Source organism: Diadema antillarum, unplaced genomic scaffold (genome assembly GCF_040938485.1).
Source record: "Diadema antillarum isolate AM-2024a unplaced genomic scaffold, OU_Dant_1.0 seq00002239_RagTag, whole genome shotgun sequence".
Taxonomy (NCBI): Eukaryota; Metazoa; Echinodermata; class Echinoidea; order Diadematoida; family Diadematidae; genus Diadema; species Diadema antillarum.
The window spans coordinates 129316-142861 of NW_027272869.1; the positions used below are offsets into that span (position 1 = coordinate 129316).

Genomic DNA, 13546 nt, shown 5'->3' on the forward strand with positions numbered 1-13546 from the left:
CCCAAAATAATGAATAACTCATACAGGAAAATCACAAACAGCAAAATTCATCCCAGTGCATCACAAAATAGCAAAATGTCAAATAAAACAGCGAAACACAATAAGGACGTAAAGGGAACAAATGTTGATGCAAAATGTTCAAGGAAAATCGACAAAGAAACAGGTGGAATTTAACCGTATTTGATTGTTTTATTGAATCAGCAAATTTCAATGAGAACAGATAGGCCTACTGCCATTATTTAGTAACATCGTTGTAACTTTGAATGAAATCTGTTCGACAGAAACGCTGTTGGTGATTCATGTTATTCATTAATTATAGAATTGTTCGCCTATAAAATCTTCTAAAGAATGAAGTAATACACCTACCGAGAAGATCATTGAAGGTAGAGGTTTACATGGTGGTGTCGATAACAAAGATTGAGTTTTACGGTTCACCATGTGGTAAGTCCTGAAAGGGACAGTTGGAAGAGGAGATAGTATATAAGTGAAGAGGGAGGGGTGAGAAAAGGCGAGGGGAAATAGAGAGTAAACAAGAGTGTTGTAAGAACTCTAAATCAGCCATAAAAAACACAAGCATCATAATTAACTAGCATGCAACAAATCCTTCGTTTGAACTTCTTATCATATCAGCAACTGTTTCTTGTAGTATAACAACCGATGCGAATATCTTGTCTAAATTTCACTTCAAATTGAAACAATGAAATATACAGAACCGCAAGAGATCTAATATGGCCAGAATCTATGTTTATATGCTTATCATGAATTTTGTGATACAATTATTTATGCAGGAACGTAGCTGAATACACGCACTTTGACAAAAGTAAGTAGCATAAAATACATGTATGTTCGTTAATCTGCCGGTATGTTCCTGAGTAATCAACGAACGAGCAATGTACATCGCGTGAAATTTACCGTTAAAATGATAATTTTACGGCATTATGAATGCCTTTCTGTGTACTCGTTAGATTTTACGTTCAGAGATTTCTTTTTTTAGATTTTATTTTCAGATTTTACTTGCACAGCGTCTAGTTGGATAACAAGACCCTATTTGAACGTGAACAAGTTGTGCAATTACATCAACTTGTTCAGGTTGATGTATTCAATGGAGGCAGTCATTGTCGGATAGGCATTAATTATACCCAAAGTAGCAACAATTTTCCACACAAGCATAATGCTATATTACAATAAGTTTTTTATAACGATATCATATCTATCTGAAATAGGAAAAGAGGTCAGGAGTATTTCAAGTACTTTTCAGTATTATCATTAAATCGGCAACTTTTCAGTGTCCTCGCTATACACGAGTAGCTGGCGCGCTTCACAGTTTTGACTGGCCACTTGTCAGTGCCTGAATGTGTCGCTGTGTGATGGGCACGTACGTCCCCTGGGAAGGTTCGACGATGAATACCTCTTCGAAGTCGGGGTTGAATCCCCGCTTGACCAGATCCGACTTCTTGTGTTTGAATGTGGACGTCAGATCCGTCTCCGCCACCATGCGCAGGAACTTGGGCTGCGCGTAGGTGGGCAACGAGGAAGTCACGTGACGATAGAGATCCCCGTAGTCAATGGTGGCGCCCTCTCGAACGACAATCGCCGCCATACCCGCCCTCCCTTCGTGTCCTGTTGTACAAGCAGATATATTGAATGCACGTCAAATGGATACTTATGACATACCATAGACATACTTTGCCCCACAATATTTGCAAAAAAAAAAAAAAATGATGTCAGATAGTCACAAATATGAAAGTCGGAAAATAATAAGTCTTCAAAAAACAAATGGATGCTAAAATCCAAAGGGATTTAAAAATCTCTTTGCTCAAGTCACAGCTTTCAACTCAGTTACATCATGTACCCAATTACTTGAAATCTAGCTGGTGACAGGACCTTCACGGTTACTGCTGTGGAATAATCTCTCCTTGATTACCAGGCAGTCTGTATCCACAAATTCCTTCAAAAAAAAAAAAAACTCTGAGAACATTATCTACGAGTTTTCTAAAACCAATTTTCAGCTCTGCACAGGTCTAGGCCTATGTGTGTGTGTGTGTGTGTGTGTGTGTGTATGTGTGGGATACAAAATTTGTATGTGCGTATATGATTTGTGTACAAGATACGTATATGCCTTTGTTAACTTATTGCATGGCGTCCAAATGATAAATTTAAGATTGACTGAAATGTTTTATCTTTATTAACCATTCTGTATTTTGCTAAATAATTTTTTTTTGTCTTCAATTTTTGTTTCTTAGACCGTTCGTAAGTTCATAGCCTGGTCGATGGTCTAGTCCAATATTTATTTTAACTTCGTACGAAACCCTCTCTTCGTAAGGTGGCCGTACGAACGTCGTGCAAACATCGTAAGAACTACGCAAGATTTTGTAGGGTCGAGAGACAATTCCAGAAGCCTTCAATTCTTACGATGATTGTAAGAACGCCTTGAGTCGTTCATAGAGGGCTCTTACGTCTTTCGTTAGAATGTCCTATACGTTCGTAAGGGACTCTTAAGGCGTAGGTACACAATTTGTGCAACTGTTGAATTTTAGGGGGTATAAAGCCAAACGCGCGAAGTTCTAATCCTCACTCTGTTCTAGGTGTTCGACCACGCAGAAAGCATCTCCGTTAGATATGGGACCAAAAGGGAAGGCAATCAAAGGGGGAAGGGGAAGAAAAGAAAAGAGGGTGATGAGGAGGAAGGAGCGAGAGAGGGAGAGTTGGAGCAACAACCTCCTCCTCCTCTACTTGCAGATGCAGCTGCAGTTGTAATCACCTTGGCACCACTTCCGTCTTGAAGTATAAAGCTTTCTGCTGTTACAGAATCTTCGACAGGACACGGCAGCGTCTTTTTAGCAACCCGACAAAATATTTTTTTAAAAGCGTTAAATCTTCTTACGAATGACTTGAGAGTGCCGTCAGTTGCACGTACGACCATCTTACGACAAAAAGAAATCGTAAGATGGCCGTAAGTCTGACGAGAGAATACCTCAAGGCATTCTTACGAAAAACGTACGAATTCTAGGACTATTGTATAACTGAAAACCATTTCGTTTCTCTAAAAGGTCTTAAGTTGTTCTTGCGTATTAAACAGCGTTCATACGAAATTAGCAAGGAGGCCGTAAGAATCTATGCCCCATCTACGAATCTCTACGAACTCCAGAATTCGTACGAACAGTGACATTCGTACGAACGCATCGTTCGTACGAACCTTTGTGACCGTAGCTTTAATTCCCAACGCTCGTTCAAAGATTGCCATCACGCCTCCTTCCCTAATAAAAGAAAATGTCTTTTCCATAAAATGTTAATCGTAAGTTTGTGGATGCAACGTGATGTTGATTTGAGTGTTGATTGTATGCCTATTTCCATCTACATACCTGGCACATGTACGCCATACACGTTGGCTTCCTCGATGTCATTAAAACAACTGAGGACGTGAGATACCTCGAAGGTGGACACATTTTCTCCCTTCCATCTAGGATATGACATAAAAACAGAAACACACACATCAGAATAAAAGGCTCATAACAATGTGATAAGCAAAATTACAGCATGAATCTGTTTTACCAAAGTGGACAGAAACGAGGAATGGTTCAGATATATGACGCACTCGAATGGGAATTCCGGACCAGTTGTCAGAAAAGAGAGAATAAGATTTTGTAAGCTCAAGCTGGAAATATTGATCAAACTCTGAAGAAAAATAGGGAATTTATTTGACTTTGAAACTTCTTGCCAATTTCTGCAAAACAGAAAAGTTAATGTGAATATGCAAATAGTGAACTGAGGATGGAATCACCTTAGAGTTTGCCGTCGATCGCGTGCAAAAAAAAAAAGACGAATATCAACTCCTTTTCAGCTACAAAAGTGAAAAACTTAATGTTTTACCTGCCTGAATATTCTTCAAGTAGCATAAATACAAACTAACTTGCAATTTGTGAGACTCACTCATTCACGCCCAAAAAAGCAAGGTCCGTCGCCCTTACCCAGTAAATGAGTACTGCCACCCGTGGCTACAGGAAGGGTCCCGTCCATCCCATTGTTCTCACCTGAAAGTGTCTCCGACTCTGTCGATGAAAAAGACGTAACCTTCACTGTCGATTCTAAGGACATCACCAGAGTTGTAGTACTCGTCTCCCCGGACTTTCACGTTCCTTGCGATCTTCCTCTCCGTTACCTCACGCTTGCCCTTGTAGCCGGCGAAACGTGTCTTATTGAGGATCTTCATCAACAGAAGTCCTGGTTCCCCTTCATTGTCATTCATCGTGTGCAATAATCGAGTTAACACAGGATCATGTATTGTGATCAATTCATGAAAATCTTTAAATTGTATTGAGAATTTTTTATTCATTGATTTTTGATAGGGTCCCATTTATTGATTTTTAATACGGTTCAATTTTATTTCATTTTTGTAAACACAACATCAACAATTTTCCATTCCAATGAATGATGGGAACGTTTACATTGTGTTTCCTTCCCCATACTGGAACATGGCATTTGCCAACAATAATACTTAATCGTTGACTCGTGATACTCAGAAATCAAATATCCCAACATTGTATTATTGACTGTACAGTTGGAGTTGGAGACATTCCAGATCAAGCACCACGAGTTCCCTTCAAAAGCGGATATTGGCGCTATACAAGAAGCCATCACCATCACCATTATCATTTCTCTTCAAAATTCTGCTCGAATCCAAAGAGATCGGATCTAAACGTGAATAAGTTCACAAAAAAAAAAAACTTTTATATCTGTTTTCCGTCAGCGTCTGTTTGAAACAAGGCCCCTCTCGGTATCTGAAAATCAACGTGACAGGAAATAGTTCCAGTCTGACTAAGACTGGAAGGAGTTTAGAATAAAAATCTCTTCACAACAGTTCAAACGACTGCGCATTTTCTTTTAAATTTAACTGAAAAACACATCAATATGTTCAGATGTTGGTGTCTTCTTGACTGGTATGGAATTCCTACAAGATAGAGAAAAATGGAAGGATCGCTCTGAGGAGGGCAAAGGGACACAGTGATTCTGTATGCTGGGAAATTACTTTGCTGTCTTTTGAAGGGCACGTGAATTTTACCCACGTTATCAGATATCATCCCCTCATACAAACAGCGAATATCAAAGATCAAATGCGCAGTCGATTACGGTATATTTTCAGCCAATGAAAATATACCTATATCTATGAAAATACATGTATATCACTCATAAACCCTGTACCTCACTTACGGTCTACAATAATGATAACAGCCTACAGTGTATATTTCGCAATAGCCAACTTTATACCTCATTCCGCTGACGTCGTGCACGTGAATCAAAACGAAATGAAATGAAAGCAGATCCAGTTTAATTTAAGTCTGTACTTCTTGTCACATATTCCTTTGAATCAGTAACATAATATGTTTTCAAAATTTATGGTTCTTAATGCAAAAGACACAGATTGTCTCTTTTCCAGCATTATCTAGTGTCCTGTAGTATTTGAGAAAAAAATCAATTCTAGACCAAGCACTGAATAAAGAAAAGGCTGATTGAATTAGGGTTTTTTCGACGGATTAAGAAAGATTGTCTGTTAGTCTTTAAGCCAGTCAATCCTTTGAATTGGTTTTTAAACAAACTCTAGGTCTCAAAGCCTGTCAAAAGGCTACATTGCTTATGACATACCTGTGGGTACACGAATACACATTCCATGTTTGTCTCGCTTTGGTTCCCCGCTGGCAAAGTCATACTCTACGATTTCAATGTTGTCGACACATTTCTAGTTAAACAAAATCAAGTGTGTTAAATTGATGTCAATGTCAACGTCATCTAATGTAGGTCCTATACAATTATCATGATATAGGAGTTAAGAACAGAAAAAAAAATTTTTCATTGAGAGAAGTTAATTCTGGTAGCAAACAGGTTTAGACATTCTTAAAAGTCATGACGAATTAAATTTTGATAAGTGGTAGAGCAAGATAATGTTTGAGAAAAAGAAAGATGCTTTTGAAATAAATTCTGTCTTAAGCGGTTTTTTTTTTGAATAGTGATCATCAAACCTGGCATGACATACACCCAAGAGTTAATTCTCGAAATCTCCTTTTAACTAAACAGTGATAAAAAGGAACTTTTCAAGTAAGATGAGAAAATGGTGAAAAGATATAAAGTGGTGACAGCCGACTTCCTGAAAACATATCGTCTTGATCTTAAAGTTCGTGTGTCCATTATCAGTTTATGCAAACCACGAAATTATTTCAATCATTTTCACCAGTTGGTATATAGTAGAGGTAATCAATTGAGTCCTTTCCTGGAATTATAAGACGGAAAACTTCTTTATGATGGAGGGGGAGTAGACACTATAGATTTCCGGTTAATTTTTCGGACCCGAACAAATTCCAGCCATTGTTCTAGATACAACATGCGGATAGTGGCTGTTGGTTGTTTTTTTTTTTTTTTCATTTTTGTTAATTCTTATGCGTATCACCATGAGTTTTGGGAGGCATTATTATTTAATATGCAAAATTTGGTTACGTTTCCAAATGGGATATATACGACACAATCATTACCGAAATTTATATGATTATCTGTCCGATTAATACCGTAAAGGGATTACCCTCATTATCCATGAATATTTTCCGACGGTGCCAACACGTCCGTCGAAGTTGACGAACGAGAATACGGATTCCGTAGCTCCGTACACCTCGAAAATTTGGCCGATTTTAAATCTCGTCTGAAACTCTTTCCAGATCTCAACGCGGAGACCATTCCCGACGGCTGCCCGTAACGGTCTCTCATACTTGCCGTCATTGTCTTTCTGCGGGGTAGAAAAACATTAACGCACTCTTTTCAAAAGCATGCTGATAAAGTAGTTCTCGATTGCCGATTACGCAGAATGTGATTATAAATCATTCTTGTGTTTACATCTTCTATTTTCTTCTACCTCCTCTCCTTCGTCACACTTAATTCAATTTAATTCTTCTACCGAATACTCTTATCTACCTTTCCTCGCAATTTCTGTAAGTTTCATTTTCCTTTCTTTATTTTTTCTACTTCTCAATATTCTCCCCTGCTCAATCGTTCTTTTTTTATTCTATCCGACTTCTTACCATCTTCTTCTCACCAAATCCATTTCGAAAATCGCTGTAAAATTATAAACGTATAAGCAGGGCTTGTCATAAGTAAAGTATACAAGGCAGAAAACTATTGCTTCATAATAATTATAGTTGCAACGTACCGCTGGTTGGGCCAGCAGGTAGCGGCATATTTCTCCAATGTACAGGAAGACAGTAGCCCTGTACTTCCGTACGTCGTCCCAGAATCGACTCGCAGAAAACGTCCGGGATACAGCTATTGTGGAGCCTGAATAGTACATTTGTGACCGTGCATCACAAAACGAACAAAAATTCGCACACACTGATTTTGTGTAAGAACTGAAAATAGGTGAAATGGGTCAACCTTGCCGATCTTTACTTTTTCATATTTTCTGAAAGAGCAAGTCTTCTCCTACATTATGCTAAAATTTGGGATCATAAAACGGGCAGGAAAGTGCGTTTTTAGCAGCTTATCTCGAACAGTTTTTTGGTAGAATAGTGTGATTAGGTGTGTCTTTTTGAGTCCCCCTTTAATTTCTTAAAAACCTTGTGCACACTCTTCACTTTCAACTCTAATAACCTTCGAAAAGATAATGCTACTGCCTTAAAAGTTGGCATTACCTATGGACAGAATGTGTTAATAAGGCATGCTTGATTTCAGTTAAATCTGATAATTCCTTCATTGTTGTTACTCTGGTGGTTTACTTCCTGTTTTTTTTTTTTTTGTCCCATTCATCGCACAGCCAGCACGGCTTGGTAAAGATTTAGCTCTTGAATATAGACACTGCATTCAGAGCCTCTTTTCTCAGTTCGCACTTTTCCCGACTGTGTGCTTTCTTTCCAATATTTAGATAGGTTAGGAGAGTCCATTTCACTTATACATCATTTTAAAGCTTAAAGTCTGCTCTTTCAGAATACGCTCTTAACTAAAATTTCATGTCTGGCGACTTTGTGTTCGTTTTGTGATGCAGGGTCACATTTAATAAAGGAGGGAGGAGTTGTAATCAAAATATTGTATGAAAACCTTTGTTTGGAGAACGTGTAATACGCTCCTCAAGACAGCTGATGGTCTTGATTATCTCTTCGTATCCAAAAGTATGATATTTCCAATACATTTGTATTTATTTACTTACGTATTCATGCATTTAAAGAATCCACAGAGGAACACAAAGAGCAGAGTGAGAACTAACTAACAAACAAACACATTTTAAGATAAATGTTATAGCACATACAGAGACAGTACATTAAAGAGATCAGGGCCCTGTTTCATAAAGCTGTTCGTAAAGTTACGAACAACTTACGAACGACTGGTGATCAGTTCTGATGTACTATACCTATCAGAGCCCTGATCTTAAGATCTTAAGATAAATGTTATAGCACATACAGAGACAGTACATTAAAGAGATCAGGGCCCTGTTTCATAAAGCTGTTCGTAAAGTTACGAACAACTTACGAACGACTGGTGATCAGTTCTGATGTACTATACCTATCAGAGCCCTGATCTTAAGATCTTAAGATAAATGTTATAGCACATACAGAGACAGTAACATTAAAGAGATCAGGGCCCTGTTTCATAAAGCTGTTCGTAAAGTTACGAACAACTTACGAACGACTGGTGATCAGTTCTGATGTACTATACCTATCAGAGTTCCCATAATTCAGCACAAGATCTGATCACCAGTCGCTCGTAAGTCGTTCGTAACTTTACGAACAGCTTCATGAAACACCCCGAGGTATACATGGATACGGAGGGAAATTGCCCATTCAGCTGTGTCGGCGAGGACTCCGTTGTTCTTCCGTGGGGTAACGAGAGTATTAATGCGACGAAAAATGTTCATATGAATAATCAACTAATTCAATAAAATACATGTATAGAATGACTCGTAAAAATTCAGTACGAAATACATTGTATCTAAAATGAACAATTATAAAAAGTGAGGACAAAAACTTTTCAATCCATTTCTGAACAATTGATAAACTGTCAGACAACTTTAATTCAAAAGGAAGACAGTTGAATTGTCAAGCACCTCTATAAGAAGAGTTCTTTTGTAATAATCCGTATCGGGTTTTGGTAAAAATAATTTTCCGTGGGACCTTAGCAAATAGTAATGTTGGTTGTATTTGAACAAATTTTGTAAATAAGGAGGGGGCAATTCATTAATTGCTTTATATACCATGGTGTTTAGATGACAATAAGGTCTAGATTCCAAAGAGTTATACCTTATACGGGTATGAAGCTCTGTAATTGAAACATGTTCATAGGGGCTCACGCCAAGTATAGTGCGAATAGCTCGATTTTGTAATTTTTGTACCTAAGGGGTTATATACTTATAGCAGCTGCTGTTCCGTATAATATGTCTCCACAGTCAAACATTGGGAATATAATTGCGTACCATGACATGAAGAGAAATGGTATAGAAGATCTCGATCGTACTCTAATTAAAATCAGTTCAGGAGAATCAAACACTTCAGAGTTTATCAATTCATAACTGACCGAGCTCCGAAAAATGTAAATGGCAACACCACCCCCATTGCGGTTTCGATCTTTACGAATCAAGTCCTAATCTTCAATCTTTAACTCGTTGTAACTAATGGTTTTATCCAATACAGTCTCATTTAAGGCTAAAATATGAATATCATTGTCATAATATAATAGTTTGATTTCTTCAATGTTTCGATATAAACTACGAACATTCAGATGAATGCATTTGAAATCCTTATTGTCAAATTAGTCATACTTAATAGATTTGGCAGAATTGCTTTCAGTAATATCCACATTTCGTTCAGTAAATACTTTATTAGTACATTTCTTCTTGGATACAGTAAATTAGGACGAAGGAAAAGGTAAGTACTGAAAAATGCATTTTGGGCATCTCCAATTGATAAATGAGTAATGAATATCATCATGTTCTTTTTTTTTATTCCCACACAAGTAATGTGCATCCAGGCAAAGCATGAAGTAGGCCCTACATTGTAGTCTTCTCTGATTGTTTGTTTGGTTTTTTTTTACTGATTTGGCACATGATACACAGGGGTATTTTAGAGTCATGAAAATGTCAAACAACTTTTATCATGAATCAATGCAATAATGAATGAAAAGAAAAGAAAATCAAATCACCTGTGTCAAGTAAAACTTACCGACAGAAGATAGGACTTAATAATGAAAACCACTTCAGTATATAAAGAGAATGCATCATTATAACCATACACACTAATATTGCTGTAGTTATATGTAGATTTGACCAAAGTTGGATTCTCATTATGTATGGGTTGAATAGGCGTCAGCACATTACAGGGAAAAGTTACGATCAGGTCACTTTCCGAGTTGATGACCCGTTTGATTGTCTTTCCTCCAGTAGCAGGAAGCAGAGCGATTACTCTTCCTTCCGATGACCAGGATGAAAAAAAAACTTTACAGCACGCTTTTGTTTTTGTAAAAACATTTAATGTAGGCCCTACATGACACATCTGATACTCGTAATCAAAGGGTTAATGGAGAGGGCCTGTTAACGGGAACGTGGTTGAAAAAGAGCATTCTCCTTACCGAGCTACAGTGAACCCTATACACACTTCAAATTAAGTAAAAGTAACTTTATACAGAGTATTTGTAGAGGAGTGCGGTCGGTTCTTGCCTGTCCTGACGTATAACAATGAAACTAATATCGACAACTTGAACATTGCTGAAGCAGGGAGGTATGCGAATAGCTTAACAGGTGCGAGTAAGGGAAAACACTTAATGATTAATCTTTACTGTGTATGTTTATACATAAAATGCTCTCTGGCGTAGGTTCGTCTATCAGAAAGACAGCTATGTAGCTGCCAAGTATTTGTGGAAGACAAAATGTAAGTAATGTTTTCAATAAAGGATAAACAAGACAATATGTTACCTTTTATCAAGCTGCCACACACAGCGAGAAGGAGCCCGGCGGAGTGATACAATGGAAGTGAAATGTAGTACACATCGTCTGCTGTAAGTTGGCTGTACAAATGGTAATAGAGTCCCGCAGCCACAAGTTTTGAATTGGGTATTACAGCCGGTTTGGGCATCCCTGGTATAAAGGGGGGGGGGGGGGGTGGAGGGTGGATAAAATACATAATTTGTTATTTTAGCAGATTTTATGCAAAGAACTTATACCCACACTACTCTTAAAAATTATCTCTTTGGTTGTATAAATATACGATTGGGTGGTGATGGCATTTGGCGCCAATAACCATTATTATTGGGTTTGAAAAAATATACCATGCAGACACTAAAATCTTGCATAATATTATGTCAGTCTAAACTTACCTGTAAGACTGATTGAGTTTGTCACAACCGATATAATCTATATCAACAATCTTATTAGTGAATTTTCAAAATTACAGTTATTTTTAGAAAGCTTCAATGGCGTCTAGATCACTATATATCACTATGATGATCTATCATTTTTTATCCTTATTTTGCGAGCGTTTCTTTCTTCTCTAATTAATTGAATGAGACAATAACTAAGTATTCATCCTAGACTTGGGTAGACTGTAGAGTGCCGCTTACGAGAGTGGAGATGAATTTTCGTCAAAGCGGATCGTTTCACAATCATTATTATGCTGACATACTCGTATATAGGTTATAATAGCTCGGCATGCAAACCCCTATTGATAGCAACAAAACTCTTCGATTTGTTTACATGATACAAGCATCATGATTGCACGTACAGAAGCTTAAGTTACATTTCTGTCTTTTCGCATGAGTGCGTTGTTTCAGCTTTTTTTTTTTTAAATGGGGAAAAGAAGTCCTGACGACAAACTTCTCTAAACTTGATTCCCTCTTACCCGTTGTTCCAGATGTGAAGATGTACGAAGCTACGTCATTGATACTTTCAATACGGACCGAAGGGTAATGATCATCGGATACCGTGACGATATCCATGGTTACCACATCGTTCGGCGGCGACAGGTCCTCAATGTCCGTGTCGTTGACCATCCAGAGGTCGATGCCTAGCTCGCGAAGATCGGGCAGGATGTCGCACACGGCGGAAAGAAACTCTGTGGTCGACACAAATCGGAGTATGGAAATATTAGAATGGGACAGAAAATCGCTGTGATCTGTCTGCTATTGTGTGCGTGGATGTGGATGTGCTTTTTTTTTTTTTTTTGCACGTGTACACTTGTATTCGTGTGCATTTTTCGAATCAACCCTGCGGTAGAATTAAGTTTCCTGTAGCCGAAGACTCGAATGAAATCTCACCGTTATAGCTGTTCACGTTCGTCACTCGCTGAACATTTTTCTGTAGGTTCGAGATAAAGACATATCTAAAAAACAAACAAACAAACAATCAATATAAACGCACGAGTGTGAATACCAAGTTCTTCTTCGTGACTGATGCAATATGTAACAAGAAACTGCCATATCTGAAGTATGTTTTGAAGATTTCCACATTCAGTGACATTGGATTTTTTCTCTTCAGCATCTCACAATATTTTGTAGGCTTACTAGATCTGGGCTCTGCAGCAGCACTAATTTATAAAACTTGCCGCTACTTAGCAAAAACAAGCGAACAAACAAACGAAATGATCAGAGCTGACGATCTGTAGCTAAACAGTCTTGTTGCAGATGCAATGTTTTTGGTTACATTTGGCCATTTTGAAAGTTTTTTTTAAGGGTCTTATTGCTGGAGGTACTGACCTCATTTCATTTCACTGAGCTACAAGTGTTACTTTCAAAACAGCAAACCTGAACCAAAGATGAGTTTCTTGGCTTCGCTTGTTCGTATGCAGTGCAGAAGTGTAGCTCCACGGAGGTTGTAATTTATCAGGCTCGAAATGACGCCCAGCTTCAACAGTCCCAACCACGTCCACAAAAACGTTGGCCCGTTGTGTAGAAGGACGCACACCGCGTCACCTTTCTTCAAGCTGGGGTCCGAACCGCTGATCCATCGGGCCGTCATGCTTGCCTTGCGGTTCACGTCGACATAGCTGTATGATTCTTCCTGGTACAGGATGCAGGTATGGTTGGGAGTCTCCTTCGCGTACTTCTCGAAGAAATCCGCGAAGGAAGTTTTCGTCTTATCAAGACTTTCAAGGGTTTTAATGACATTCACAATGCGGCGCAGTTGTTCCACGTCAGAAAGTAAGGTCGGGTACTTCCATCGAAGCCAGGCGTATCCGGATGGGATGGACACGGCTGCGATGGCTGCGGCCTTCTGACCAGTACTCCAAGATAAAGACATGCCAGATTTTCGTCCTCAGGACTGTTTTCACTGAGCAAGTAAACGATTTGCGAAAGATGAGAATATCTGAAAATCGCAACGTCCAAAATGTGTATTCTAGTCTGCAAAAGATCACCCCAATGTCGAGAATGTTTCCGGAATCGTGGTCTTTGACTTGCTGGTGATTTGTTTATTAAGAGCTTCGTCATATGCACAAGACCTACTCAAGACGTGTGCGACGCAAACTTCGTGAAACTTGAACATCAGGTCCCGACAATATAGAGAATGTCTCGCGTTTCTTCGAAAGCAGCGAAG

General features: G+C 38.5%; 1 protein-coding gene across 1 annotated transcript; it reads right to left on the reverse strand.

Moving 5' to 3' along the window:
• Positions 1 to 1264: 1264 nt before the first annotated feature.
• LOC139714339 (long-chain fatty acid transport protein 2-like) lies at positions 1265 to 13252 on the reverse strand. Its single transcript, XM_071626050.1, has 9 exons — positions 12757 to 13252; positions 11856 to 12068; positions 10934 to 11095; positions 7190 to 7314; positions 6569 to 6769; positions 5641 to 5734; positions 4032 to 4230; positions 3363 to 3460; positions 1265 to 1620 (listed from the first exon to the last, which is right to left on the reverse strand). Exons 1-9 carry the CDS (start codon positions 13250 to 13252, stop codon positions 1319 to 1321), a joined length of 1890 nt encoding a protein of 629 aa, XP_071482151.1. The 3' UTR covers positions 1265 to 1318.
• Between the last annotated feature and the right edge of the window lie 294 nt (positions 13253 to 13546).